The sequence below is a fragment of the Leopardus geoffroyi genome, chromosome A3 (assembly GCF_018350155.1).
Source record: "Leopardus geoffroyi isolate Oge1 chromosome A3, O.geoffroyi_Oge1_pat1.0, whole genome shotgun sequence".
In the NCBI taxonomy this organism is placed as follows: domain Eukaryota; kingdom Metazoa; phylum Chordata; class Mammalia; order Carnivora; family Felidae; genus Leopardus; species Leopardus geoffroyi.
Genome location: NC_059336.1, coordinates 131,731,824 through 131,758,830, shown reverse-complemented (window position 1 = coordinate 131,758,830; position 27,007 = coordinate 131,731,824). Strand labels below are relative to the sequence as shown.

Below are 27,007 nucleotides of genomic sequence, written 5' to 3'. Positions count from 1 at the left end.
GCCGCCGCACCCCCCCAGACGTGGCGTCCAGCCGGCCTGCCCCGCGCGGCCCTCGCCAGGGGCGCTCAGGCTCCTACAGGGACCCTGGCCGGCCTTTGGCAGCATCCTGCTCCTTATGCCCAAATTCATGAGACTCTGAAAACGATTTTGTCCCGTAGGAAGTGATCCCCATGTACCTGGCCACCTCCCCTATCCTGTCGGACGGAGCCGCCCACATGGAGTGCCAGCTGAAAAGGAGCTCAGTAGATCGGCTCCGAACCCTGGACCCCAGCACGTCAGCCCAGGCCTCACCTCCCAGTGAGGCCCCTTCGAGCAGCTCTTTAGTGAAGAAGAGAAGAAAAAGGAGGAGAAAGTCCCAGCTGGACACCCTGAAAAGAGACGACAACATGAACACATCTGAGGACGAAGACATGTTTCCCATAGAGATGAGCTCCGACGAGGAGGCCGACCCGCCCGACGGCAGTAGGTAGGGGCTCTCAAGAGGCAGGACCTGTGTCCGAGTCGGGCGCGTTGACTTTTTAAGATGATTCTTAGAAACTCTTTTTTTTCCCCCAGAATTCCTTATTCTTATGGTAATGTATTTTAGATGGAGTTTAAAACACATTTTTTTTTCAGTGTTTTTTAATTCGTTTTTGAGAGAGACAGAACGTGAGCAGGGCAGGGGCAGAGAGCGAGGAGGAGACACAGAATCCGAGGCAGGCTCCAGGCCCTGAGCTGTCAGCACAGAGCCCGACGCGGGGCTGGAACTCGTGAACCGTGAGATCGTGACCTGAGCCGAAGTCGGCCGTTTAACCGGCTGAGCCACCCAGGAGCCCCATTTTGGATGGAGTTTTAGAATTCTGTGGACCCAGCCTTAAAGTAGCATAGAGATTTGAGGCAGCTGGTCATATCAGACCTCCTCGTCTGGTAACTTCGACCTCTAGGACAGAGCCAAGGAACAGAGAACTGAGCAAACTAATACTTGCTGCACCAAACCATAGTTTCAGAACCTGACCTGTGTACTCTTTATTTTTTTTATTTTTTAAATTTATTTAGCGAGAGAGAGAGAGAGAGAGAGAGAGAGAGGCTGAGAGAAAGGGAGAGAGAGAATCCCAAGCAGGCTCTGTGCTGTCTACACAGGGCTCGATCCGTGAGATCATGACCTGAGCCGAAATCAAGAGTCAGACACTTAACCAACTGAGCCACCCAGGTACCCCAGAACCTGCCTGCTCTTATCTGGACGCTGGTTGTGTTCCCGGCAGTCGGACTGGCTTCTAGCTAGGGCCTGATCTGTGATAGACTTCAGGTTACAAGCACGTGTAGAACATGGCCAGTTTTCCCTCCAAACAAACTTCCCCGTTTTCAGTTTTGATTAGGCCCAAGGTTTAACAGTCATCTTGTTTGACTTTGCTTTGCTTTTGACAGTGCAGTGACATTGTGCTTCTGTGTGTTGCTGTTTTGGTGACAACCGCCAGTTTTCAAAGAGAAAAACTCCTTTGTAAGAGAGCTTGATGGTTCAGACTTTTATGTAATTCGGTATCATTTTTGATGACTGTTTTTGTATCTTGTTAGCATCAAGAAGGGATAAGGGACATCAGGAGTATCCCTCTGCTTCATTATTCAAAATAGGACATTATTTTTTTTCTTGGCTAAAAATACAGGCAAATTGGCAATGTCCCTTTTCCTAACTATAGCCTCTAATCTGCTGCAGGCCCAGAAGCTGGTGGTTGGGCTTATTATAGTTGCCATGCCTGTGTGGCTTTTCATTCCAGAACTTGGTTGGTGATAGATACCTCAGGGAACACCAAACATACGGACAGATGGCCTCCGCGTGAGTGAAATAGCGCGTCCTATTTTTTTAATGAAGGCATTCTACCTGAAACAAGACAGATCTGCAATCATTTTGCAGTTACAAGATTCCTTTGGTCTCTATCACGTATTTGTTCTGCTGGATGAAGCATTATCTGTGTGTGGTCATTCAGTTATTCGGCAGCCCCACCCGTGCACAGCGAGACCTTGACAGCCTCCTGGGTCTCGTTTTGGTGTCACAGTGTATACAGCAGGCTGTGTAACCATCACACACGTCTGTCAGCCCAGGTGCTTGAATGCAGTCACTTCACATTTGCAATTCGGCCAACGCACGAAACACATTTATATGTGTCTCTGTCTCACTTTTTCCCTCTCTACTGCCCGCAGTATACCCGGGTGGTAGAAGGAGGTCATGTTACTCCATAAACAATTGAGAGATAATCGGTATGAAATGGAAACTTGCCTTTAGTGTGAATGTATCACTAATAGTTCCTTGACTTTCGTCTTCTCTTTTTTTCCTCCAGAACTCTTCCTAATGATCTGTCTGCATTCCAAGAAGAGGTTTCTAAGGAAAACCCTTCCCCCATCATGACTTACCCTCAGTCAGCATCGTACCCTAATTCTGATAGAGAGTGGTCACCCAGCGCAAGGTAGGTTGCTGGGGGAAAGCGTGTGCATTCGCGCACCCTCGTCCAGAGGATTTGAAGTCAGTTATAGGAGGTGTGTTTAATAAAAGAGTGAAGTAGACGTAAAAAGTGAAAAAATGCTGTTTAGAGTAGGAGGTACGGATCAGGATCGAAAAAGGACATGGGCAGACCAGAAACTTCTGATATCCCAGTCAAACTGCCAACGTGGCTCTGGGCTCCCCATAGGTGACGTTGAAGGAAAGACCACTTAAGTTACTCAGTGCTAAGTGTCAGTGGGAGAGAACAGGTGACTGAGCCTTTCCTGACACTTAGCTCTCAGATAAGGTTCAGGAACACAGCTGTCGCTCCAGGAGCCCCCGAGGTGGTTCTGGGCTGTTAGAATGATGCCCTGTCCTCATGCTTAATGCCTTCTGCTGAATTCAAGGATATTTATTTCCCTGAGAAGAAGTCTGAAGTCACCCTAGAATCCGGTATAAACTTGGAGGACCAGACCTGCTCCCTGTGCAGGTTGCCCTCCCGAAGACTCCAGAGACTTCTGTCAGTGCCAACTCGGAGAGCACGTGAGCCCCTCTGAGCACTTCTCAGAAGAACTGGGGAGGGGACAGATGGAAACCGTGTGTCCTCAGCAGGGATGGTCTCACCCCCACTGAGACCAAAAAATTGGCTCCTGGGCAGCAAAGACTTCTTAGATGTTATAATGGCTCGTGGCCTCTGAAGGGCCACAGCACATAAGCAGTTGCACAGTCTGGCCATGGGGTTGAAATTTCACGGTGGAGGGAGGGCCACTGGGGGGGAAAAGTCTCAAATGTGCAGGGGTGTGCGAACTGATGACTTCCTTGGATCGTTCTTGTTCCTAATGTGTTGGAGGTGCTCCTAGTTTCTAGTGAAAGTGTAGGAGCCCCTGTCACAAAGGCTTCCTGCCTCCCTGCCTTCCAGAGTCTGCCAAACACACTCCTGGTTCAAGTTTGACTAGAGTGACCTTGCTGATGCCACAGCACAGTCAGCAGCATGCACTGGGGTCGAAGTCACAGAAAAATAGATGTGTCCCATACCTGGTTTCCAGCCAGGACCATGACCGTGAGTGTTAGTCACCAGGGTGGGGCTGGGGGCCTGTGAGGCCTCCCTGTGGCGGTCTGTCTGCAGACCAGCCCCGTGCAATAGGAGCATAACGCCAGCTCCGTATGTCATTTATAATAATCTAGGAGCCATCCTTAAAAGGTTAAAAGAAACTGATGAAGTTAATTTTTGTATATTTCCTTTGACCCAGCATATGCAAAACATCATCAAATAACTAGTTTTCAGAAAGTTATTAACGAGGTATTTCGCAATGTGTAAGATCATTGTGAATTTCACATGTGTGGACCATCTCAGTTGGGACACATCCTATTTCAAGTGCTAGGTAGCCACGTGTGGCTTGTGGCTGTCGTGATGGACAGTGCAGATGTTAGACCTTTCTGGAACCTCCTCCATTGTCCCCCTAGATCTGTGGAGATGAACCCTAAGGGAAAAGCATGGTACTTTAGAAAGAAAACTATGTGGAATACTTAGAAACCACTAAGGGGTTGAAAAATCTGTTCAAACGCTCCACGTTCATTTTAAGAATTTAAAAGAAGTATTTTATTTTATTTTTTGTTTATTTGTGAGAGAGTGAGTGAGCGGGGGAAGGATTGAGAGGGAGGGAGACAGAGGACCCAAAGCAGGCTCCAGGCTCTGTGTTCACAGCAGCGAGCATAATGCGGGGGCTTGAACTCACGAACCATGAAATCGTGACCTGAGCCAAAGTCGGTCGCTCAACCGACTGAGCCATCCAGGCGTCCCAAAACAAATGTTTTAAACTCAACCCTGGGAATGTTTCTCTGTCTCTCATGTTTTCCTGTCTGAATCCAGAACAGCGACCATGTCAGATCATGTGGGTCTGACTGCTGTCAAATGCAATTACAAATTAGGATAAACAGATACATTTCCATACTTGGAATTACGCATTTTCTTTTCTTTAAAGAGACAGCTGGCAGCAGAGATGATCAAGTCTTTGGTGTATGCAGCTTGATCAAGCACTAAATTCTGACCAGAGAAAAACAATCTTTTATGGGCAGAAGGATGAAAGAGAAAGTGAAATGAGTCTTTTGGCAGTTTCCTGTTCTTGTGGTACAAAAAATTCATGTTGATTTCCTAGTGATTTCAACAGCTAGTCCCCTAGTCCTCTGCGGGAGTCGGATGCCTAAGCATGTTCATTGTCTTACAAATGTTATTGTGGAGAGTTAGTCAAAGAATTTATGTGAAATGTAATTTAATTGACCTATGATTTTTCTTTCTTTTAATGTCTATCACGTGGTATCCAGCAGCCTGATAGATTGCCAAGGGACTGCCCCCCGCCTGGCAGTTGTGGCCGAGGGAGGCCTTTCTAGCTCTTGTCCTTCACGGCCTTCCCACTTCTATGCTTCGGAAAGGTAGAGGGGCTTTTTTCCCCAGTTGGATGTCTTCCCTAATAAAAATTGTGCTCTAACTCTTACGTAAAAGTCTGTTTACCATTGACCAAATTACTTATGCAGAAAACCCGTAGAGGTCACGCAAGTGAAAGTCGTGATCTAACGCTTACAAATCTATTCGACTAACCGAATTACTTATGAAGCAAATACACAGAGATGATTATTTTCCTTCGATGTTTTTAAGCATTTGTAGATTATTAGATGTTTTTTTCGCTACTAAATTTGATTCTCTGTGCATTAGTAGTGATTAAGCAGAGAGTCCTTCCTAATTTTGTGGAGTGCTGTGCAAAACAGAATAATGAAATAAAAGTTGGGAACATGATCCTCCTTTTGTCTCGAGGGTTGTTCAGCAAATAAGTTTATAAGATCTTTAGTATAGAGGAAGTTATTATAACTCCTTTAAATAGCTTTTTAGACTTCCTGAATAATGGAGTCATGTTTCCACAACATTTCTAGAATGGAATTTCAGAGACTAGCACAGGGGGATCTTAAGGTTTCGGATTATATAGATATAGGTTTGTATATTCCTCGGATGCCGTGGTCTGTGATTTCGGCCTCCTTCCCTCCGTGTCGCCCATACTCTAAGCTACGTGGTGGACCTACACGGCTTACTTTATAGCCTTTAACAGCGAAGCTATGAGTAAGTTCTATGTAGGAAACTGTTTTTCTTCGTGATTAAAGAATCAGGTCTCAGGAGGTGCTTTATTTGGGGGTTACATGTGCGGAGGAGAGACCATTTTAAAAAGAGTACGCGAAGCGGTGAACGGTTAAAACTGACTTGCCTAACTGGGGCTGCCAGAATCCTGAAAACTATTAACGTGGCTAATAAATGCATTACTTATGAAGATCAGTCATTGACCTTGTAAGCCTCCTGCTTTGAACAGCCCTTGATCTTGAAAGTCCAGTATGTGGTGGTGGGAAACTTTGGAACCACCGTTCTTCTCATCAGCCACCCTCGGCGTTGGGAGTCTTCTCCCCGGTTCACCTTCTGTGAGCCTGGATCCCATAGAGCGTGCGCACGTGTTTGTGCACCGCACGCTTTGGACAAAGGCCGGTGGTGCCCATGTGCTGCCATTTGTGTGGCGTGTTGCGCGGGAGAGACGGGACTCCTAGCTTACGGCTTCCACGCCCGGTTTGGTTCTCTGTGAATGCGGATTTGCAGCCCTGGATACTTCTCTGGAAACCTATGGCTTGTGGCGTCCATCAAAGGATCAGAATATCAGGGATTCTGGAGTTGGTGCCGCGAGAGAACGGTGGTCAGCATTTGCCTTCTTCCTAGTGCAGGGGTTGGCAGACTGCAGCTGGTGGGGCCACGCGCGGCCCTCCACCCATCCTCGGGGTGTTGTGGGCACGCGGCCAGTTCGTTCCCGCGTCGTCCGGGGCCGGTTTGGCGTCACGGCGGTGGCAGGATTGTGCAGTTGTGACAGAGACCGTGTAACCCACAAAGCTTGAGCCGTTTGCTCTCTGGCCTTTCCCAGACAAAGTTTGCTGGCCCCCTCCTCCTCTAGGGCAAGTTCAGTGGCAAGGGCTTTACTTCGTTGAGCGCAGCGGGTAAGACAGTTCCGTATTCCACGGACTTTGTAACAAAATAGAGATCATATTTTGTGTGATAGAATCGAACAGCAGGAGCTTGTTACGCAGACGATGTGAGATTTGGGTGCCGTGGTGTTGAGGACAGGGAGCCGATCGCAGCGCGCTGTTTCTGTGATGACGATTGTGTAGGTACGCTGGCGGCCACGACATCCCCTCTGCAGATCTCACGTACGTTGAATACGTAATTGTGGACACACCGGTGCCCGAAGACCATTGGCCCTTCGGAGAAAAATGTAATTGTAGGACCGGAGGGAAGCAAGAGAGGTAGGAAGGGGATGAGCACATTACCCCTCAGATGTAGGGAGCACTCCGGCTTCCTCTTGTGGGACCACTTCCCAGAGGGCAGAAGAGGGTGTGTGGGTGTGTTGGGAGACGTGTCCCGTTGTATACACACGTCCAGTACACGTGCCGGTGAAATAGAGCGTGAGGGCCACCCCATGGCAACGTACCGCTTAGATGGTTTGCTGGGCAGTGGGCGCCATGGGCGATGAACCAGCCTATGAGCACCTCAGTGTGAAATGGAGGAGGGAGAGAGAGTGGTTAGTCTGGTCCAGATGGCTTGATGACAGAGCTGGGGACCGATTTGGCCATGAAGGGTCCCTGTTGGTTTCATACAAGTTGGGTTTCGTCCAAGACCGCTCCTCGTCCTGACGGGAAGGTGTATTCGGTTGGAGTTGAACTCGAACTCAGGGCCGCGAGGCCAAGTATGGCTGTGAGTGGTGGCTCACAAGACTAGAAGGTCTGGGGAAGAGGGTCATCCCCTGCTTCGTGCAGTATCATCGTTTAATGCTGGGGGAAATGATGTGGGAGAATAAAGGCAGGGAATGATTAAGTGAGTTATGTTTTTCTCCTCCGGATGTTGTTCAGGATGCTGTGAGAAGTTTATAGATTAAGATGATTACTCCTGGCCGGTCACTCTTGGCTGGACAGAGGGAAGGCTTCGTTCCTGTCCAAAGAGTAGAGATACAGAAAATAGAGGGATGAGAACACAAGTTCTAGCCACTTAAAAGCTGGCCTGAGAATTCAGCCTCAGGCTGTGTTGTTACAGAACGAGCCTTAGCCGACGGGTGGGTCTTTGACGGATTCCTGGAAGATCTCGTATTTTGTAAAAATCTCCACGTAGAGGCTCGTGCCACGCTAAGCGAGTGTATTTTTGGCATCCGGCATTTGTGGCAAAGTTGGCACGCGAAACAGTTCCCTGTTTTCGAAGCCAGCGCGGATTCGTAAATGTGTTAAATGTAGAATTGGATGGGGGCGTGTCTGCGAGAGGCGGGACCCCTCCGCAGCTGAGAGCTGCCAGACTTGGTTTGGACGTGGAGAACGCAGGGGAGGTGAGCTCAGGGCGAGGTGGGGAAAGATGGGTGGTTGCGAGGTGAGAACAAACACTTTTTTCCCCCTTTCTCTTGTCATCTGCCTTTTCCTCGGTTCTCCTTTCTAAATGCCCCTTCTCCTCTTGGAATTCGCCAGCAGGGCGGGCAGGTGGCCCACGTTGGGAGGTGCCTTCCACCTGCCGCGCGTTCTGTGGCCCCCTGGTGGCCACAGGTGGGAATGTCATGAAGCTTGTGTGCATTGTCTGGGCTGTTGGAACCGTAGAATTGTGGACCGAAAACATCTAAGAAAAGTGTCTCTTCCCAGTCTAATCGTGGATTTGTGTTTCCTTAAGTCCTTCAGGCTCCCGACCTTCAACACCTAAAAGCGATTCGGAATTGGTCAGTAAGGCCGTGGATAGGACGGTGCAGAAGAATAACCTAGAAATGCTCTGGCTCTGGGGAGAATTGCCCCAGGCTGCAAAGGTAAGTTTCTCCCCCTGCCTCCGTTCTGCCATACACCAAAGATGGTTTCTAAGAACGTGAAACGAGCATCATAATTTTTTCTTTGGAGAAATCTTGTTTCATATTCTAGTCTACTAAAAGAATCTTGAGAATATTTTTACAAATTTTTAAAAAATATCGTAAAGCCTTTAGAACGTGCTAGAGCGTCTTGTAACCCCAGTAAATATTTGTCATATGAACGAATGAAAGAATGAATGAATGTGTGGACATTGAAAGCGCTCCTGTGAAGAATCCAGACCAACAACCCTTTGCAGGAAAGGTCTGTTGGGGCAAAGTTGTGGATTCTTTCCTTTTCTGGGTTTATATTTAGCTCTCACAGAAAAATGCTGATTTCACTGCCCACAAGCTATAGTGCTGACCTAGCCAACCATCTTTACAAACTCGTGTCATTTGTTGCTGGAGAAACGGCGTGAAAATGCTAACCCATCACTTCTTCTGGCAAAACGCTTCCAACCACAGACGTGCTGTAGCGTTGTTTTCATTTGTGCTAGAAGCTTGTGAGATCGGGTCCAGAAACAAATACCCTCCCTTCTCTCTCTAACCCATAAATTGCATTTTGGTTTTTGTTTGGATAAATCTTTTCCAGAACTGGAAACTCCTTGGAGAAGTAGAATCAAATGTTAGTTTCCCACTCAGGCGAACCGACTGCCAAATCTTTACTTATTCACTCATATTTTGGGGGTAAAACGTCATTAAAATATAACATGCGTCCAGAGAAACGTCCAGATCATAAGTGCACAGAAAATAAACTTTCACACTACGAATGTATCCACGGGACTTGCACCCAGACGGAGAAGCGGGGCTTAACCAGCAACTCGGAAGCCCCACCCTTTGTAGTTACTATTCAGATTGACCCCCCAGAAGGATAAACAGCCTCCTGCTCTAACAGCAGAGGTTAGTTTGACAACACTCATCATGTTGTTGTGTGTAGTTGTAATTCATCTCTTGTCATTGCTGTGAAATACCCGCCGTATGAATATACTTCCCGTTCTACTGGTGGACGTTTATTTGAGCCTCTTGTATCTGTCGGCCTTTATTAATCCCACTTACTTCTCTTTGGCAGCTGATGTTATATATGAAAGTTCATTTGCTACGGATAGTCTGGTTTTTCTAGAATCTTTTGGCCAGTATGGAAATCGCCGGGTGGCTCCCGAGGCTTAAATGTCCGTCAAACGGGCGGACAGTTCTGCAGATCTTTAATTGGTTGATCATTTTTCCCCAGCTGACTCTGTTTTCCTGCTTGCCCACGCTCTGACCATTGTGTCTGTCTGTCTGTCTCTCTCTGCCCTTCTGATCTAGTCTCCGCACAAGATGAAAGACTGCAGTCCATTAAACGGTAGGAAAGTCTGTGATAAGACGCACTTTCAGACCGTTCAGAGCGAATCTTCAGATGCGTTCAGTGACCAGTCGCCGACGCTGGCCAGGCCTCCCGTGCCACCCGGTTTAGAGTCGAGCAAGCCTCCAGCGGACATGCAGTGTGTGAACGAAGAAGATGTCGAGGCCTTAGGAGCCGCGGCCCCACCTTTACCTGCGATTGAAGACCCCAAGCCCCTGTCTGCCAGTGTGGCCCCGATGGCGAGCAAGACAGATTCTCCTTCCAGGAAAAAAGGTGGGAAGGCCCGTGTGTGCTGGCTCCTTGTGCGTGAACTTGGTGCTCTGTCTGCACGCTTGGGTTCCTTCTCTCGGTTGTTCCGAATACGTCAAGGTGGGTGCTGGACCGGGACAGCCGTCGCGTTCAGTTTGTGCCCTTTTGCTGAAGGTGTTAAGGTATCAGAATTGAGTTATAGACAATGAGACGAAAGGAGCCGTTGGGGGCGGTGCAGTGAGCCCCCTCACTTTGTAGATCGGGGTGCTGGGATCCACAGGGATGCAGTCTTTTTCACACACTTGGGGCTACGTATTAAGTTGATTAGGGAGCTCATCCTGGTCCCCTCTCCCCCTGCCCCGGGTTTCAGTCTAGCACGTTGCCCTGGTTTCGTTGCCGCGAGCGCCGTGTTATCCCTGCGTCCGATGAGCATTTGGGCGTTGGCCTGTTTTTGCCGGGAACGCCCCCCCTCGCGTATACGTGCTCTGTGAGGCCAAGACTCTTTTGGTCTGGTTTCCTTTTGTGTCCCCTGCGCTCAGAATGGCGGCTGGCACACAGTCGGTGCTCCATAATTGCTCTCTTAAGACACTCCCAGCTGCCTACCCGGAGGCGCTGACGTCACGCCTGATCTGGTCACCGCGCAGCCTTGTGCGGTTTTCCGGGCGTGTGTGAGCCGGTGACGTGACGCCCTGGCAGAGGTGGGCAGGGAGTCTGCGGTCCTGGTGCGCCGCGACCGGCCCTGCACCGTTTCGGCTGCCGTCCCCGGGAGTCCTGGCCCAGAGGAGGGCCTGCTTCATGAGTGCCTTCATCATGCGATGCTAATGAGGATGACGACAGGAATCGCTTCAGCACACGAAGCACCTCGTACCCTTCAGGCGCTTCGCACGCGGGGGGACAGAGACGCCGCAGGGCGACAGAACTTGGTCAGGGTCACACGCTTGGCGGCGATGGGGTCACGTGCGCGCTGGGGTCACTCGGCGTCTGGAGTCGGGCCGCTGACTTCTGACCCCTGTGCTCTTGGGCCAGGGGGCCGCTTGTGAGCACAGTTGCACACGTTGCGCTGTAAGTGCTGTCTGGTGTGCCTTGGAAGTCCGCGCTTCTGGAAGGTCGCTGTTCTGACTTGGCCCGTTTGCTCTTGCAGACAAACGAAGCCGACACCTTGGTGCCGATGGCGTCTACTTGGATGACCTCACCGATATGGACCCGGAAGTGGCTGCGCTGTATTTTCCCAAAAAGTAAAATTTATTTTCACTCCTCTTCCCGTTGTCTAGGTGACTCTGTGTGAGTCTGGTTTCCTCCTTCATGGCTGACTAAGGAGCGAGGGAGAAAAGGCAGTGGGAGGCTCAGATTTTACTGTGAGAAGCAACCGGTAACGAAGTGGGCTTCCCCTGGAGACGCGCGTGGGGGTCTCCGGGCGGCTGGCTTCCCACCTTCGGAAAGGAACGCAAGCTCGCGGCTGGCTCCCGCGGTGGCACCCACGGTTGTGTCGCAGCGGGCAGTGTGGCCCACACCCTGAACCGGTGGCCAAGAGCGGGCAGCCGCCCCCTCGGAGAGGTTCCTTCCCCAGGAGAGGTTCTCCCGTGGCCCTCGGGGCCCCCGTTCAGTTCTGGGATTTGCAGGGAGGGTAGCCCCTGGGCGGTCCCGTGGCCTCTTAGGACAGCGTGCCTTCTCCTCAGTTCGTTTCCCATGGGTTTGGGAGGGGACCCCAGGAGGCTAAAATAATTGTTTCCCTCCGAAGGTGATTCGTTGAGCCTGCCTTTCTCTGTCGTGGTCCTGAGGTGACCTCCCGTGCTCCTTCGAGGGCTGTCGTGCGGCGGGAGTCGTTTGATGGCCTTGATGGCACAGCCTGTCCCCTCTCCTTCCAGCGGAGAGCCTTCCGGGCTGGCCAGACACACCAGCGACAACGGCGCCCGGTCGGCCAACCAGTCCCCGCAGTCCGTGGGCAGCTCTGGCATCGACAGCGGCGTGGAGAGCACCTCGGACAGCCCGAGGGACCTGCCGTCCATTGCCATCTCCCTCTGCGGAGGCCTCAGCGACAACAGGGAGATAACCAAAGGTAGCGCGGCCCCAGAGCCTGGCCTCGGAGCCCGTCTTTGAGCCACGGGCGCCCCCTGGTGGCCACCGGCCGCAACGTCCGGAAGCTTGGGCTTCTCTAGTTCCGTCCAAGGTCGCCTTCCGCTTGGGTCCAAGGTCGCCTTCCGCTTGGCTGCCTCAGGGGTAGGGCAAGTGACTCATTGTCGCTCAAGGCCCAAATGTTGCTGGCTTGCAGTTGGCTGACCGGAGGGTTCTGTCGTTCATGCCACTCCTCCTACCTCCACTGTTCTTTTTCATCACCACCCCCCCCCCCCCCCACCCTGCCCAGGGGTGGTGCTTTCCAGCCGGGAACGGGTGAGGGTGTGCACTTCAACCCTTGGCGCTCAGAAGCCATCATCTTCCCTTCCTGCCCTGAGAAGCCATCCTAGACTCCTGTCTCCGTCCTCAGGTCCCTTCAGGGCTTCGTGAGTTTCTCCGAGAGGCTGGGGCCCTTTATTCTGGCTGGTCGGGTCCATTACAGGAAGTCTTTCTCAGGCCCCCTCCTCGTCTAATAACCAGCCACACTATGTTTCCGAATCTCGGGCACCGGCCACTCTGAAGCCCCGAAGCGGGGAGCACTCTGTGGGCGGGGAAGGGGTGGGAGGAGGCTGGTGTCGGTGGTACCCCCTCTCTGGTACACTCGCCCCCACCGTCATCTCAGGGGGGTCCATACAGATGAGGCCAGATTCCCATGGCCGGGAGTCCCCGAGGAGAGTAGCTGGTGATATGAATCAGGATTCCAAAGATCTGTGTCGTGGGCACTCCGAGTTGGCATCATGACCAGGGTTTTTTTTTTTTTTTTTTCTGCTGGGTCTCCTGGGTCCTGGTTTCGTTCGGGGGATATAGGACCCCCCGAGGGAAAGAGTAGGAACAAATTAGGGTTACAGAGGTGGTCAGAGCCCTCATCTAGACTCAAGACGTGGCCCAGCTGAATGGGGGACCTCGAGGGGAAGCCAGGGCTTTGGGTCAGAGCTCGTTCTAGAAGCCGGAGTCAGGGCTGAGGTCCAGGGCCTCCTGAGCCGGTGGCCTTCCCGCCTCTTGGAGCGCGGTGGGCCTGGGCGGGCAGGTCTCACGCCGTCTCCGGCACTTGCAACAGGTGACAGGGATCAGCACCGGGGCCCTGACTCTGAGTGAGCCCTTCAGGACGCCGTGCTTTCTATGCGTGACCTTGTCCCGCCTCATAGCCCCCGAGGAAGCAGGCGTGGTTCCGATCCCCACGTTACAGACGAGGGAACCGAGGTTTGGGGGGGCGAAGTACGAGCTCACTACAAGCTCACGCCAATAAGCGTGACTGATAAGCTGAGTGGCCTGGTTTCCGAGCCCGCTTACCGTTCAGCTGCTTCCGCGGACGCACCCGTGTATGTAAACGTCTTTTCCACACACCTGCTCCCGGCCTCGCTGCCTGCGGGTACACTTCCCCGACCCCTCCGACTGCTCCCAGCCTCCCTTCGTTTCTGCACAGACCCCGTCCCCAGAACTAACTGAAGCCCCTTTCCAAGCGCCGTGGAAGAATTGTCTATACGGCTGGAAGACACTTGCGAGCGAGCGAGTGAGTGCGTGAAAAGCGAGCCTACTTGCCTTAACGAACGTTCCTTATATTTTCTCCTTATTCCCTACGATTGCCTTCACAGATGCATTTCTGGAACAAGCCGTGTCATATCAGCAGTTTGTGGACAACCCAGCTCTCATTGATGACCCCAATCTTGTGGTGAAGATCGGGAATAAGTAGGTTCCTCTGGGAGGTCATTTTGACGGTCACGCCACGCTGTTGGAAATGTACTTTTCCAGATGCAGAGATGGCGACGGCGTATAAGCCTCAGAGATGTAAAACGAGGTCTTCGTTCCAGTTTATTATTAGCTCTTCACTAGCGGCACAATCCTGTGGTGTTACCTAGTTTTATTACGGAACGTGTCCAGTCTCAGCACTTGGCCCCTGGGCCTCGGGCCTGTGTAGTACGTAGGCGGGAACAGAATAGACCGCGTATCTCCCCCGGCTTGGGTGTCTGAGGTCACGGGACGTGCAGGTGTTTTTGTAGCCTGTTGGCAAGCTTTCCTCCCTGAGGGGAAGTTAAGGGTGTTTAGGTATTAAGTTGGGGTACCTGGTTGCCTTTTTTATGAAACGTGGCAAGAAATGCCACAGGCACGTTGGTGGCACCGTGGCCACCGCGCCTGCCTGGCTGTGCTTGGCCCCTGGGACTGGCTGCTGTGGGGTCAGTGGGACGAGGGGCCCTGCCGGGGAGGGGCGTGTGGGGGAGGGCTAGGGCATTGGCCTGTTGGGGACCCAGCTGGAATTCCAGGACTTTCCATGACTCTCTTCTCATGATGCTCGTAAGACCTTGCAGCATGAGCCTTGATCTTTGACATCTGTTTCCTTTTCTCCCGTCAGGTATTATAACTGGACAACGGCGGCCCCTCTGCTCCTGGCGATGCAGGCCTTCCAGAAGCCTTTGCCAAAGGTGAGCTTTAACACGAGGAAGAAGAGGCGGCCCTGCTAGCGACGGGGAGACTCCTCTGGGTGGTTGGAACGTAACCGTTCTCGTAGCACCACAAAGTTCATCACATGACGTCCTTTCGGAGTTCGTGGAGTCCGCCTCTCTCGCACGCTGAATGGCCTTCCCCTCCTTTATCAGGGCGAGACCTCCCAGTCCTGGCGGTTCCAGATCAAATCCTGCCCCCAGGGTTCCTCTCCCGACACCTGCCGCGCTAGGGACACAGCGGGGGGTGGGCAGGTGGATGCCCGGATGTCAGAGCCCAGGGATGACGAGGGGACGAGAGAGTAGGGCTGGAGCAGGTGGCAGTTTGGGTGCAGGGAGGCGGCGCATCAGACGCTGGGGGTGTCGGTGCTGCTCAGCCAGGAAGCAGGCCCCGGGGCCGAGCGGCCCAAGCGGGGAGCGGGCAGGGTCTGGCGGTTCCTAAGCCACCCGAGGCAGCGTGATGGCTGCAAGGAGGAGGCAGGGTTAGAAGGGCAGGTGGACTCCCGTGGCCCAGCATGCTCTCACGCTCCCCTCGGGACCCCCTGCACACTGGGCTTGGGATTGTTCAGTTTTCCAGCGTTGCGTCTTCCTGCTGGATTATACATTCTTCGTGCTGCCAAGACCGTGCCTCCCCTTGTCTCCCTCGTCCGCTTAGCAAGTGCTTTGTGCCATTTGGTGTTGTAGCAGATCAGCTAGTTCCGATATCTGAGGTTCTCGAAAAGTCTCCTCTGACTTTGTTGAGTCCGTGCTCACCCCTTCCTGCACACGCACGTGCCTGCGTGGGGAGGCGTTTGGGGATTTGGAGACTGCGACCTCGTCGGTGGTGGTACTTTGTCTGAGGTCACGTTTCCCTTGCTGGTCTTGTTTCGTCCCCGCCCGGTTCCTTGGTATCCGTGGCCCAGGATACATTTTTTTTTTTTTACATTTATTTATTTTTGAGAGACAGGGAGAGACAGAGCGCGAGGAGGGGAGGGGCAGAGAGAGAGAGAGGGAGACACAGAATCCAAAACAGGCTTCAGGTTCCGAGCCGTCAGCACGGAGCCCGATGCGGGGTGCGAACCCACGAACCGTGAGATCATGACCTGAGCCAAAGTCGGACGGACACTCGACCGACTGAGCCACCCAGGAGCCCCGGCCCAGGATACGTTTTTATGTTACATTTCTCAGCTCTTACACAGCAGTAAGAAAAAAGACCAATGCAATTGAAGTTTCCTTTACCTTAAAGGAGTTAGCTCACAGAAGGAGTGAGCGTGGCCCCTAAACTTAGTCTTTGTGATACACATCCTAAGTCTTTTTACGAGCTGTCAGTAAGTTTTCCACCCTGCTTATTGTGTTTATTAATATAGAATTCATTTTACATGTACACTTTGTCTGTCTTTTATGGTCTCATATCATCCTTGAATGGCCCTGCTTTCTCATTTGCAAAACTTGGGAAAATAGACCATCTTGTTTCCTAGTACTTTCTTAAATCTTTGACCGGTCTGGGTTTTATTCGGAGAGTGAGAGAGGTATCGGGAACCAAAATCAGTTTTTTTGTTTTTTGTTTTTTCCAGTTGGTTATCGCATCAGGATGCTTTGCTTGTAGAAAACAGAATGACTACAAGTAGCTTAAATAATAGGGGTTTCTTATCCGACTCAGTAGGAGTCTTAGAGGTTGGTAGTTTCAGGCTTGATGAATTTGGGTTAGCTTCTCCGTGATTTTCCTGGCTTTCCTTTTATGTTCACAAGGCGACTGTCCCCCCCACATCATCTTCTCAAACAGCCACCTCCCAAATAGGAAGGATGGAGACAGATTTCTCACTTTTCACTGGCTACCACTTGGTCACATGATCACCTCCAAAGCAGTTGCGGGCAAAACAGTGATGATGACTGACGTAGACCAACCGAGGTCAGAACATACTGCACCTGATTCTTGAACAGGGTTTTAGATTTGTTGGCAAGAAGGAAAGGGGATGATGTGCCCAGAGCATCAAGTAACCGGGTCTGGCGTAGCTACCTAAGTATCTCAGTACCTTTTGTTAGAGGACTCTTTCCCCCACTGCTAGGCAGTTACAGCCACAGCATGTATTCCGTTTGTTTATGGATTTAGGTTCATTTCCGGACTCTTCTGTTTCATCTGTATGTTTACTCACGTACCAACATAACACTGTTTTAATTACTGTAGCTTTTAAACATATTTTAATATCCAGTGCGGCTTGGACCTACTTAATACTCTTCTGTCTGTGAATTTTCTGGGATCTTTTTGTTTTATAAACGAACTTTAGAATCAGTTTGTCTAGGTATGAAGATAATCCTGGTAGTTTGTTTTTTTGTTTTAATTGGGATTTTGTTACATTTATGGATGAATTTAGGACGAATGGGGAAATCAACATCTGTACGAATTATCCTCTTTGTGACTAGGTTATGAAGGATTTGCTTTTTGGTATATTAGGAGTTTCTTTTGTATCAGGTAGGGATCTTTAAATGACCGAAAGAAGCACGCTTCAGGCGAAACATGTGAATGATTTCTCTTTCTGCTTACCTGCAGTCTGTTTGGCTGAAAGACATAAACTGTTTTTTCATTACTAGGCGGGGGTGATGATTCCCTGATAGTTCTGTGAACCCTTTCCCTGGTGCTGGGATTTGCCTCAAGATTGATGTTTTCTTCTTTGCAAATACTTAGAAAATTATGAATTATTATTTGATCTTCCCCCATTAAATGCTCATTTCTTTTGGGCAAGAGTATGAGTTTTCTTGTTAATACTTGAGGTTTTGACCCCAGTGCATCTACTCAGGTTCAGTCGGTCAAAATTTGGCAATTTACGTTCACTAAAGAGATCCTGTGCATTTTATTTATTGATTTTTGTTTGTTTAAAAACGGTTTTTTTCCCCTATACGTCATGTCGGTCATTTCATTTTTTATTTTATACTCATCATGTTGAGAGTAACGGTATGTTAACCCGTAGATCACTTTAATTTGCAAACTTCTGGTCGTACTAATCACTAATGATTTTCAATGCTTTCTTTTTTTTTGTTGTTGTCGTCATGTTGTGTTTTATTTTTATTTGTTGTTTGTTTATCCCTTCACCATCTTCTTAAGTCTTCGTGCTTAAGTTATCTTCATGTAATTTTGGACGCCATTAGGTTTTGCTTCTCGGAAATTTTTCAGCCACGAAGAGTATGTCGTGTTTTCTCTGATTTTCTTTCTTCTTCTTCTTCTTCTTTTTTTTTTTTTTTAATCTTCCTTTGGTTTGCATGCGTGCGTCTTTTGGTTTGACTGTGCTGAGTGGATCTTTTTTTTTTTGGTTCCATTATTTATGTTCCCATCCGTTTAAAACAGGCCACTGTGGAAGCTCTCGTGAGGGATAAGATGCCCAGAAAGGGCGGAAGGTGGTGGTTTTCATGGAGGGGAAGAAACACCACGATCAAAGAGGTAAGCACGGGCCACCAAAGGGTGCTTCTACTCAGCCCAGACGACTTTGGGTCTGTGGAGTGTGTTTTCATGCTCCGGATGGGAGCGGAATGTGCCCAAGGCGCAGTACTGGGTTTCTGGGAGCCAGCCCTGCTGAGAAGCAGCGAGAGGCCTCCCAGGGTGTGGGGGGAAGGGGCCGAGGAAGGGGAGGTGTGGCCAGAGAGCCTCGGTTCACCTCCTGGCCCTGCGACCTGGCTGGCGGGGGATACTGAGGGCAAGTCACTGCCCCTCTGGGATTTCTGCATCTGTGAAAAGAAGGGGTTCGGTCTGAGCGTTTACTTTTCTGTTTAAAGTTAAGCAGCCCTCTGCTGCTTGTGAGTCTCGTTTGAATGGGGTAACACTCCTCGTGGTAGACCGATTCCCGTTAGTCATGTCACTGAAAGGGTGCGTCTCAATATGCGTGGCTTTCGTTTCCCTTTCTGTAGATGCCTATGCTTTCTTTCCAGCTCTCTGTCAACCTCTCAACCTGTTTCTTGAAGGTTCCATGCCCCTGTGTCCACCCGACTTCCTTCCCCCTAAGGCTGTCCCCGCTCTGGCTCCACGACCGTAAGGGCAGCCGGCGGGGGAGGGGGGGGGTGGTCATCGAGGGTTGTCTTAGGGCCTCCTTTTCCCCGGGCAGCCCCACCCATGCCCGTGCGATGACTCCTCTTATTTGCAAACCAGACATTGTTTTGTATTCCATGTTCACTTACCAAGTAGCCAACTACGTGGCTATTCCATGTGAATGTTTCGAGACACTTCAAAGCTGGTCATTTCGAAGACTGACCTCACAGCTTTCTTGTGAATTCTTCCTTTGCCGGACCCTGGTCGGAAATGGTGCCGGTGTCCCTCCATAGGCTAGACCCTTCCTTTTTCCTCACGTCTCACATTTAATTCATCGTCAGGTCCCATCAATTTCCATCTTAAATATTTCTCACATGTACCCACCTCGCTCCAGTTCCACCCCCACAAACGTAGGCTGGCGCCGTCCCTCCCAGGATTGCTTCCGGTGGTCGACTGGTCTCTTCTCGCCCTCTCTTCTTCATCGTCTATACCGTAGGTGCATTGGTCGACTTAGGAGACTGGTCCAATTTATATTATTCCTTGCTTAAAACCTTCTGGGATCCCAGGTCTCTCCATGGTTGAGACCAATATTCTTAACGTGGCTTACAACACTTGTATCCTAGCCCCTGCGTCCCTCTTTAAACTTTTTTTTGCCATTCTCCCCCTGCTTTCTCTACTGTAGCTTCACTGGCTGAACATACACTCTACCCCAGGACTTTTGCATATGCCATTTACACTGCCTGGTGTTCCTGGGGCCCCTCTCACTCCCCTTCACTTAATTGACTAGTGTCTCAAAAAGCCCTTTCTTGGCAGACTAGTCTGGGCTGCTGTTCTCTGCTCTCATAGTCCTGCCTGTGAAACTTTGCCTTCATAAATTTTGTCAAGAGTTTGTAGTCATATTAGTGTAACTGTTAACATCTCTTTCTCCTCTAAATCCTAAACTCCATGAAGGCGGAGACCCTGTCTGGCTCTGATCCCTGGGTATCCTGGGTGCCCACATTGGACTCAGAGCAGGGGTTTGGCAAATATTTGAGGGAATGCTGATTACTTTTGGAATATAGTGTAGGGAAACCCCAAGGACAGTAGTCAAGTCGGTTGTTATAATACTAACAGAAACCCCAGTGATCTCAATTTGTTTATTCCATGAATTCAAAGGGAAAAAGTCTGATGGAAGGTTTTATCAAGAGGAAATTGTTCTTTGACATTTTCTTTCAGCATACCTGAGTGGTAGTGATTATTCCGTTATCTCCAAGGGTATGAACAGATTAGGGCAAACATACACTTTACTTTAGGTGACTTAAAACATAAAGGGCCTTTCTAGTTCCCTTCCTAGAGGGTAGAATGTTCTAGAATTTAGGCAGAGGGCTGGTTGCTATTTCAAAGGCCTATTTATTGTAGATTATTCCCATTGGCACCAGTTTGAATTAAGGGGAATGCCAGCATGAAGGAAATCATGAAGTTGTGAAATTAAGTATTTCTTAAAAAAACTGAAATACATTTATTTCAGATAGTTACGTATTTTTGAACTAGTCTAATAAAGGATTGTTGACAGTGGTGGCTATGTTACCTCAATAAATAGATTAAAAGTTACTGGGCATGTCGTCACATCAATTTTATAAAGAGCTAACGAATATTTGGGTATAGTTTGTACTCATCCGATGTTACGATGGCCACCCTGATGTTTACGTTGCTCATTTTCTTATTAACACTGAAGCCACTAACCTACCTCCTGACCAGATGATCGCAAATAGTGGGATTCAATTGTACACCCTTTGCCCTGGGTCCTCCCATCTGATGACTTCCGTGACGTGTGTGGGGGCTGGTGGATGTCTTCTGGTCCCTTGCCTGCTGCAGGCCAGGCTCTGTGTGGGCACAGCATCTCTGTGGTCCTCACGGCAGCATTAGGACGTAGATGTTATCACCCCCCCCTTTTACCGGTGAGGAGACAAGGCTCTGGAAGTTTCCATGACTTGCCCCAGCTTCCCAAGCAAGAGAAGCAGAACTGAGCCCAGATCTCTTTAGAGTCCCAGAGCTCTTTCTGGTACATCGGAGGAGCATTTTCTATGAGGAGTGTGTGGTGTTGGGAAGGAGAGAAGCATTTTCCCAAGCAAAATGTGGTGTGAAAATATTTTCAAGCATTTCTATCAGCAATTATAAGAAAATATTTTGAAAATATTCAGGTATCCAAGCAGCCCTTGATAAAGCATTTGCATAAGCTCCGGCGATTATGAAGTTTGGTTTGGTGCCACCAGCACTTCTGGAAAACAGACTCATTTCTGTCAAACAGTTTTTCTCAGCTTCACTCAAGGCATCCAAGCAAAGCACTAATCAGCACCTGCCATGCGTGGGGCGCGTATCACTGGGGACGGCATTCGGGGCTCTGCCCTGGGCTCTGGGGAGCCCGTCGTGGCACACCGGCCCTTCTCTCTGGTACTCCCCTGACTCCTTCTCGTCTCCTTCTCCAGGAAAGTAAGCCAGAGCAGTGCTTGGCTGGCAAGAGCCACAGCCCCGGGGAGCAGCCGTCACAGCTCAGCATGGCCACCAGGTACGGGGCGAGTTGGCGTGGGCCCTTGCGGCCCCTTTCTGTGTCCAAGGGCATGACGTGTGGCCGTTGGGGGCTGCTGGGGCTCACCGAGCATACAGGCCTGGGACCCAGGCGGACCGGGGTTGCAGCCGTGAGCGAATTGGAACAATTAACTGTGTTTCCCATGAATCAAATGGTGGCAGTGGTGCCCTTAGATACCTACCTTGTGAAGTGAACGTGAGACTCCGGGCGCGTCCTGTAACTAGAGCCCTTCTCGTGGTCTCGGTGTTTGATGGCCCTGGATGTGCAGAAAACAGCAGCGGTGGCGATGATGGTGGCCAGCACCAGCATTAACAGTAACGTGGAAATCAGTTTCCTTCGGAAGGAGATTGCTTTTCCCTATCACCTAAATACTTCCTGGGACTTTCGCTGATACTTTCCTAAGTACGGACAGGGGTTTGTGTTGGCAACTCACACGTACTGTGAATGTTCGCCGTCAGGTTAATTTGTTCTTACGGGATTTGAGGGCAACTCTGATCTGAGGGCAATGCCATCGCGCCCAGTTAGGATGTCGATAACGTACGTGGATAGCGAATGAGCCAACGTAACGCCCTTTACCCGTCACCTTACCTTTAGAGTAATCCCGTGTTTAAGAAACTCAGGATTGCGTTCCTCATTTAGCAGGAAGAAAAAAGCGAACAAGCTAATGGAAGGCAAGACACAGCTCTTCATCATTTTTGTATCCTGGGGGCTAAGCTGATGCCTGACACACAGCAGGCGTTTCATAAATGTTGCGGAGCTATTGCTGACTTGATAAGTTTTACCCAATATATTGTTGATTCATAGGAGGGGCAGGCTTAGATCTCAGGTTCTCAGCCTCCCGGCCGTCGCTCTGCATCGTAAACTATTTTGTTTCTAGAATTCGCTGTTGGAAATAGAAAATATAGGCGGAAGTAGGAAAAACTCCCCGGAAGGGAGAAGGCAGGTGTGCTCAAGGTGCAGCGCAGGCCGAGAACGTGCTGGCCTCTGAAGGGGTAGAAGCCGGTGGACTTTCAGCGGGTCGTTGTTTACGCCTGCGAGTGGCCAGCCGCGGGCTGCGAACGGCAGACCTGGAGTCGGGCAGGCCTGGTTTGGGGTCCTGGCTTCGGGCAAACTGGTCTCCGTATCCGAGCAAAGGGGCAGGTGTCGTGTCCAGAGCAGCGGGGGAGGCAGCCCGGGAGGCAGCACGGTGACAGGGGACACAGACGGAGCGCTGGCTCTCTGCCTTGAGCATTTAAAACAGTGATTTAGCTCCACCAGAAACTTCCTGCTCTCCCGTTCTTTCGAAGAACCTTCTCTGTCCTAGCCATGGTTTCCGAACACGAGAGGCAGCGTGAGCAGGATGGAGAGCCGAGGCTGTGTCGGCCTGCCGTGCGATCCTTGGTGAATCGTCAGCCCCGCGGTGTCTCCTTTCCATCTGTGAAATGGGGAGGATGATGCCAACCCCACATACATCGGCTCGGGCGGTTCCCTCCATGAGGAAGGAGGTCCAGGACGCAAACCCCACAGGGCCTCACGGCTGGGGGCGGGGCGTGCAGCTGTAGCAGGACAGTGGGCGGGTGGCTCTGGGGTGGGCCCGGCCGGAGGGTCCAAGGCATAGAGCGTGACGACCGTGGGCAGTGTGGCATGCAGCAGCTCTGATACTGTTCCTCTCCGCTTCCCAGGGGCCGCGTGGAGGACCGGGAGGGAGCTGGGGGGCGCAGGGGGCCATGGGGGCCCGAGGGGGGCGCAGGGGGCCGGTGGGGGCTCAGGGGGCCGAGGGGGACCAAGGGCGATGGGCAACGTGACCCTAGGGTGGCTCCTGCCCGCTAAGCCGGAGCCTCAGCTGGCACGGTTTATCGGAATCGTTGCAGGTTTTCTCACCGCCTGACACAGTCCTCTTTGGACGTTGCCGAAAATGCTGTTCGCGGCCAAACAGCACCCATTTAAGAGTCTGCAGCGCTCTGAGTTCATCACGCTACGCTCGTTTATTAACCCTGAAAAAAGAAGCGCTGACTCTTGCGAGAAGGGATTGGGAGTTTGAAAGTTCATTCGAGAAAGGGAAACGTCTTAATTTTGGCCGGCGTTCTTAGGCCTTCAGCCTCCCCGCTCGATTCGTGCCGTTGACTCAGAGAAGGCGTTGGCGCCTTGCCGTAATCGACACTTAATTGACAGAACAGACCCCGAAGCCGCCTCATTGAGCAAGCTGCTTGTCACCATGCGAGTCGTGAAACTTCCGCTTGCAGAATGTACGCGGCGACGGGCGCTAACCCGGGTGTTGTTCACAGCTGCTCCGCGAACACAGACTCTCCAGCGGGCTGAGCCCTTTTGTGTCGTCGCTTCTGGCCGGCGCTGGGAAGCGGCCCTGCTCCCGGGCCCTCGTGAGCCCCAGCGGACTCTGGCGGGACCCCCGTTGCGCGGGGTGGCGTCCTCGCCCCTGGCCGCTCTACCGGCAGCCAACTGTATAGCTGTGTTCCAGAGTCTGTGTCTGTTTTCCCTCCAGCACGGCCAGCCGCACGGATTTAGTGGGTTTTTTGCTGTTTGGTCGCAAAGCAGCAGATGGAAATGAACGGTGATTCCGCCTCGTTCGTGTTTCCACACCCCACGGGCAGAGGCGCACATCAGCCTGGTGTCGTGCGAGCTTTGGTTTGCATTTGGATCTCATTTCCCTCCGGGCTGCTGGGTTGGAGCGTAGACAGTCTCCGATTCAGCGAGGGCCCTGCAGCTCGTCTCTTTCTGGGTTGCCAGCTGGGTGCTCCGGGACTGTGCCCAACCCGTCTGGAAATCTGCGGGCCGGTGGTTCAGAAGAACCAGCGTTGTTCACGGGACCCACGGGGGCCGGGACCGGAAAGGGCTGTTGTCAGAACATGTCACTTTACAGACGAGCCAGGGCCCAGAGAGGGGATTCTCCAGTTGTGAGGCCTCACTGGGTCTCGTGTCTCCTGGGCTGGTTCTGTCTGTGTGTCATCTGCCTGCATCCTGAGTGTTTTGGGGGCGGGGGGGGGGGGGGGATGCTGTTTGTTCCTTTACACGTGGTGATGAGGAGATCAGGACTGAAAGAAAACGAAGCGATTTGTGCAAACGGCCTGATTCCCGTGGACTTCCAACACGGACTTCTCAGGTTCTAACCCCAGTGCCGCCTGCACTTTACCTACAAACCGGCCACAGACGTCGCTGGTTAGATTCATCCGCATGTAGCCCAGCCCTGCTGTGGACTAGCCTGGAGTCTAGCCTCCATGCTGTGTCCTTCTAAAATTTTTTTTAAATGTTTATTTACTTTTGAGAGAGAGAGAGAGAGAGAGCAACCGGGGGAGGAGCAGAGAGAGAGGGAGACACAGAATTCAAACCAGGCTCTGGGCTCCGAGCTGTCCGCGCAGAGCCTGATGCGGGGCTCGAACCCACGGACTGTGAGATCATGACCTGAGCCAAAGTCGGACGCCCAACCGACTGAGCCACCCAGGCGCCCCCACGCTCTGTCGTCCTTTGTGGACCCAGTGGCCCGTTCCCATGGCTTATTCCCCACGGTCCTGGTGTCCTGGAGATGGCCAAGTCTGCTTTCCGATCATAGCACTTACCACGCTGTGTTGTGATTGTTGAGACAGAAAGCCCCGGGAGCGCGGGGGCCAGGCTGTTTGCGGAAGCGGCAGTGCTCGCGAGCACTGGTTGGATGAGCTCCAGCCCACCAGCCCCGAAGCCCTCAGGCTCCCTCTCGTGGGGCCAGGGCGTCGGTGCTCATGGAAGCGCAACTCGTTCTAGCTGCGGAAGGAGGCTCCTCCCCACGAAGAGGTAGCCGAAGTAACAGAAGAAGTAACAGAACAGCTGTGTCCGGTGACCTCCCTCCGGTCTCTCTAGTTCGGGGCAGCCGTGGATTGGAGGCGTTGCTCTGGGATGCACACACGGGGTGGGAAAGCAACAGGCCACACAGGAGTGGGAGGGGAGGCGGGGAGAGTGGGAGGCCAGAGGACAAGGGGGCATGTTAGCGAGGTCCGAGCCCTTGGAGATAAAGAGAAGACGGAGCTCCCACGTGTATGAGTCTTGTTCCCAAGCGTATCAGTCTTGCATAAAGGGATGTCCCGAGCAGGAAGCTCTGGAGGCAGGCGTGAGGATGGGACCTGCCTGCTTGGGGCCACTCAGCCTTTTCTGCTTAGCCTTAACCAACGTTTGTGAACTTCGTACGGTGTTAGGACGTTTTTGGAGATCATGGTCCCCGGATGCAGGAAGCAGCGGGAAGCCGCTGGGTTGGGGACTATGCCGTAGCGGGATTTTAATCCAGGGAATAAGTAATTACTGATAGGCTTTATATGAGCTGTTTAAAGAAAACGAGCCTGCTTCCCACCCGCACCTCCCAGCCCTTCTCCAGACGGAGAAGTCTGGAAGAGTCAGGAGCGTTGGCCTGTGGGTTCTGCGCGGGCAGACGGGGTGTGTAGGACAGCCGGCTCGGGGGTTCTGGAGAAGGACTGATGTCTTCCCTGTCTTCACCGGCATCTGCTGGGTTATTTGGGAATGTGTGTTTGGTGGGGCGCCTGGGTGGCTCAGCCAGCCGGTTGAGCGTCTGACTTCGGCTCAGCTCATGATCTCACGGTCCGTGAATTCGAGCCCTGCGTCGGGCTCTGTGCTGACCGCTCAGAGCCTGGAGCCTGCTTCAGACTCTGTGTCTCCCTCTCTCTCTGCCCCTCCCCCACTCATACTCTCTCTCTCTCTCTCTCAAAAATAAATAAACACTGAAAAAAAAAAGAAACGTGTGTCTGGAGAGGTGTGAACACGGAACTGATCCGTCAGGGTGTGTGGAAATTCAGAGTTCTCGTGCTTGGCCAGCAGCCTCGGGGAACAGAAGAGAATGTTTCCCTCAGCAAGGAGGGAGCTTAACCCTGTTTATCGGGAAGAGGAGAGTCTTGGTGGAAAGTGGAGTGATGATAGCGAGTGAGTAGGGACGTGAACGAGGAGAGGCAGCCCCGGATGAATAATGCAGGAGGCGTATGAATGGGAGTTAGTGGGCCTTCATGGAGAAATGTCATGGCATATGGTAAATGACCCCCCAAGAGACGGCCCTGGGGAGAGACCCGATCGACTCAGCCATTGATTCTGGCCTAATGCATTTTTCACGGCTGCCCAGATGCATGTCCTAAGTGGTGGTTACGTCACTGTGTGTTCCAGGATAAAGCATGAGTCATCCTCCAGTGATGACGAACACGCAGCTTCCAAGCCCCCAAGTGCGGGCCACCTCCCCCTGTTGTCCAGCGTCAGCTACAAGAAGACCCTCCGGCTCACTTCGGAGCAGCTGGTGAGTGTGTCCTTCCCTCGTGTTCGTGCGCCCCGGCTGAGGCGTGGCCGCCCAGACTCAGCGGCTGGCTTGGGCGTCTGGGTGCCCCTCCAGCTCCTGGTGCCAAGTGTCGGAGGAGGGAAGCCTGACAAAGCCAACTTATCCTCAGGTTTCAGTGACTGATAGACTCGACTCTCCCAGGCTCTTTCCACTTTGCGACAGCTGTGCGTCTCCTAACCTGGGGGAGGTCAAGCAGTTGCGAGGGCCGGGGGGGGGGGGGGGGGCGGTTCTCGAGAGCTTCGGGTGGCAGGGGGCCGTCACGGTCACAGTGTCGTCTTCGGGTTTCACCAGACCCTTCCTTCCCTGCCCCTTGTTTCCCATGAACAGCCAGCGAGCCAGTGTCCCCACTCTTTTGCTTCTGTCCCGAGAGTTAGCGGGGGGCGGGGGGGGGGGGGAGGGGGCCGGGCGTGGTGCTTCATGGGAAAAGGTCAGGCCCAGACTCCCACTCAATGCCACCAGCTCGCCTGGCAGTCTCTTGTGCAGTGGTGTGGCACCGGGCTCAGGCCAGCGATGCCGGGGGGACCCTGAGGGTCCCAGCACTGAGATCAAAACCGCCAAAAGGTAACCGTGCTTTTTGAGCCTGCTGTGAAGTCCTGGGATCTGCCGTTATTCCGGGAAATGTTTCCCCACTTGGCTTCGTGTCCCCTTTCATATTTAGTCGCGGAGTAGCGAG

At 52.0% G+C, this 27,007-nt stretch overlaps 1 protein-coding gene across 11 annotated transcripts in view; it reads left to right on the top strand.

Annotated features, from left to right (window-relative positions):
* Positions 1-27,007, top strand: part of LPIN1 (lipin 1) — a 130,632-nt gene that overhangs the window by 80,741 nt on the left and 22,884 nt on the right. For 6 of the 11 annotated variants that reach the window (XM_045447687.1, XM_045447690.1, XM_045447688.1 and 3 more), the window contains 12 exons: positions 159-466; positions 2,313-2,438; positions 4,775-4,882; positions 8,178-8,307; positions 9,646-9,955; positions 11,073-11,166; positions 11,797-11,987; positions 13,636-13,729; positions 14,391-14,460; positions 17,798-17,890; positions 20,938-21,017; positions 26,169-26,295. In XM_045447687.1, the coding sequence (XP_045303643.1) occupies positions 159-466; positions 2,313-2,438; positions 4,775-4,882; positions 8,178-8,307; positions 9,646-9,955; positions 11,073-11,166; positions 11,797-11,987; positions 13,636-13,729; positions 14,391-14,460; positions 17,798-17,890; positions 20,938-21,017; positions 26,169-26,295 (1,731 nt within the window). The remainder of the gene's footprint in view (positions 1-158; positions 467-2,312; positions 2,439-4,774; positions 4,883-8,177; positions 8,308-9,645; positions 9,956-11,072; positions 11,167-11,796; positions 11,988-13,635; positions 13,730-14,390; positions 14,461-17,797; positions 17,891-20,937; positions 21,018-26,168; positions 26,296-27,007) is intronic. The other 5 variants (XM_045447693.1, XM_045447695.1, XM_045447689.1 and 2 more) reach the window with 2 other exon arrangements.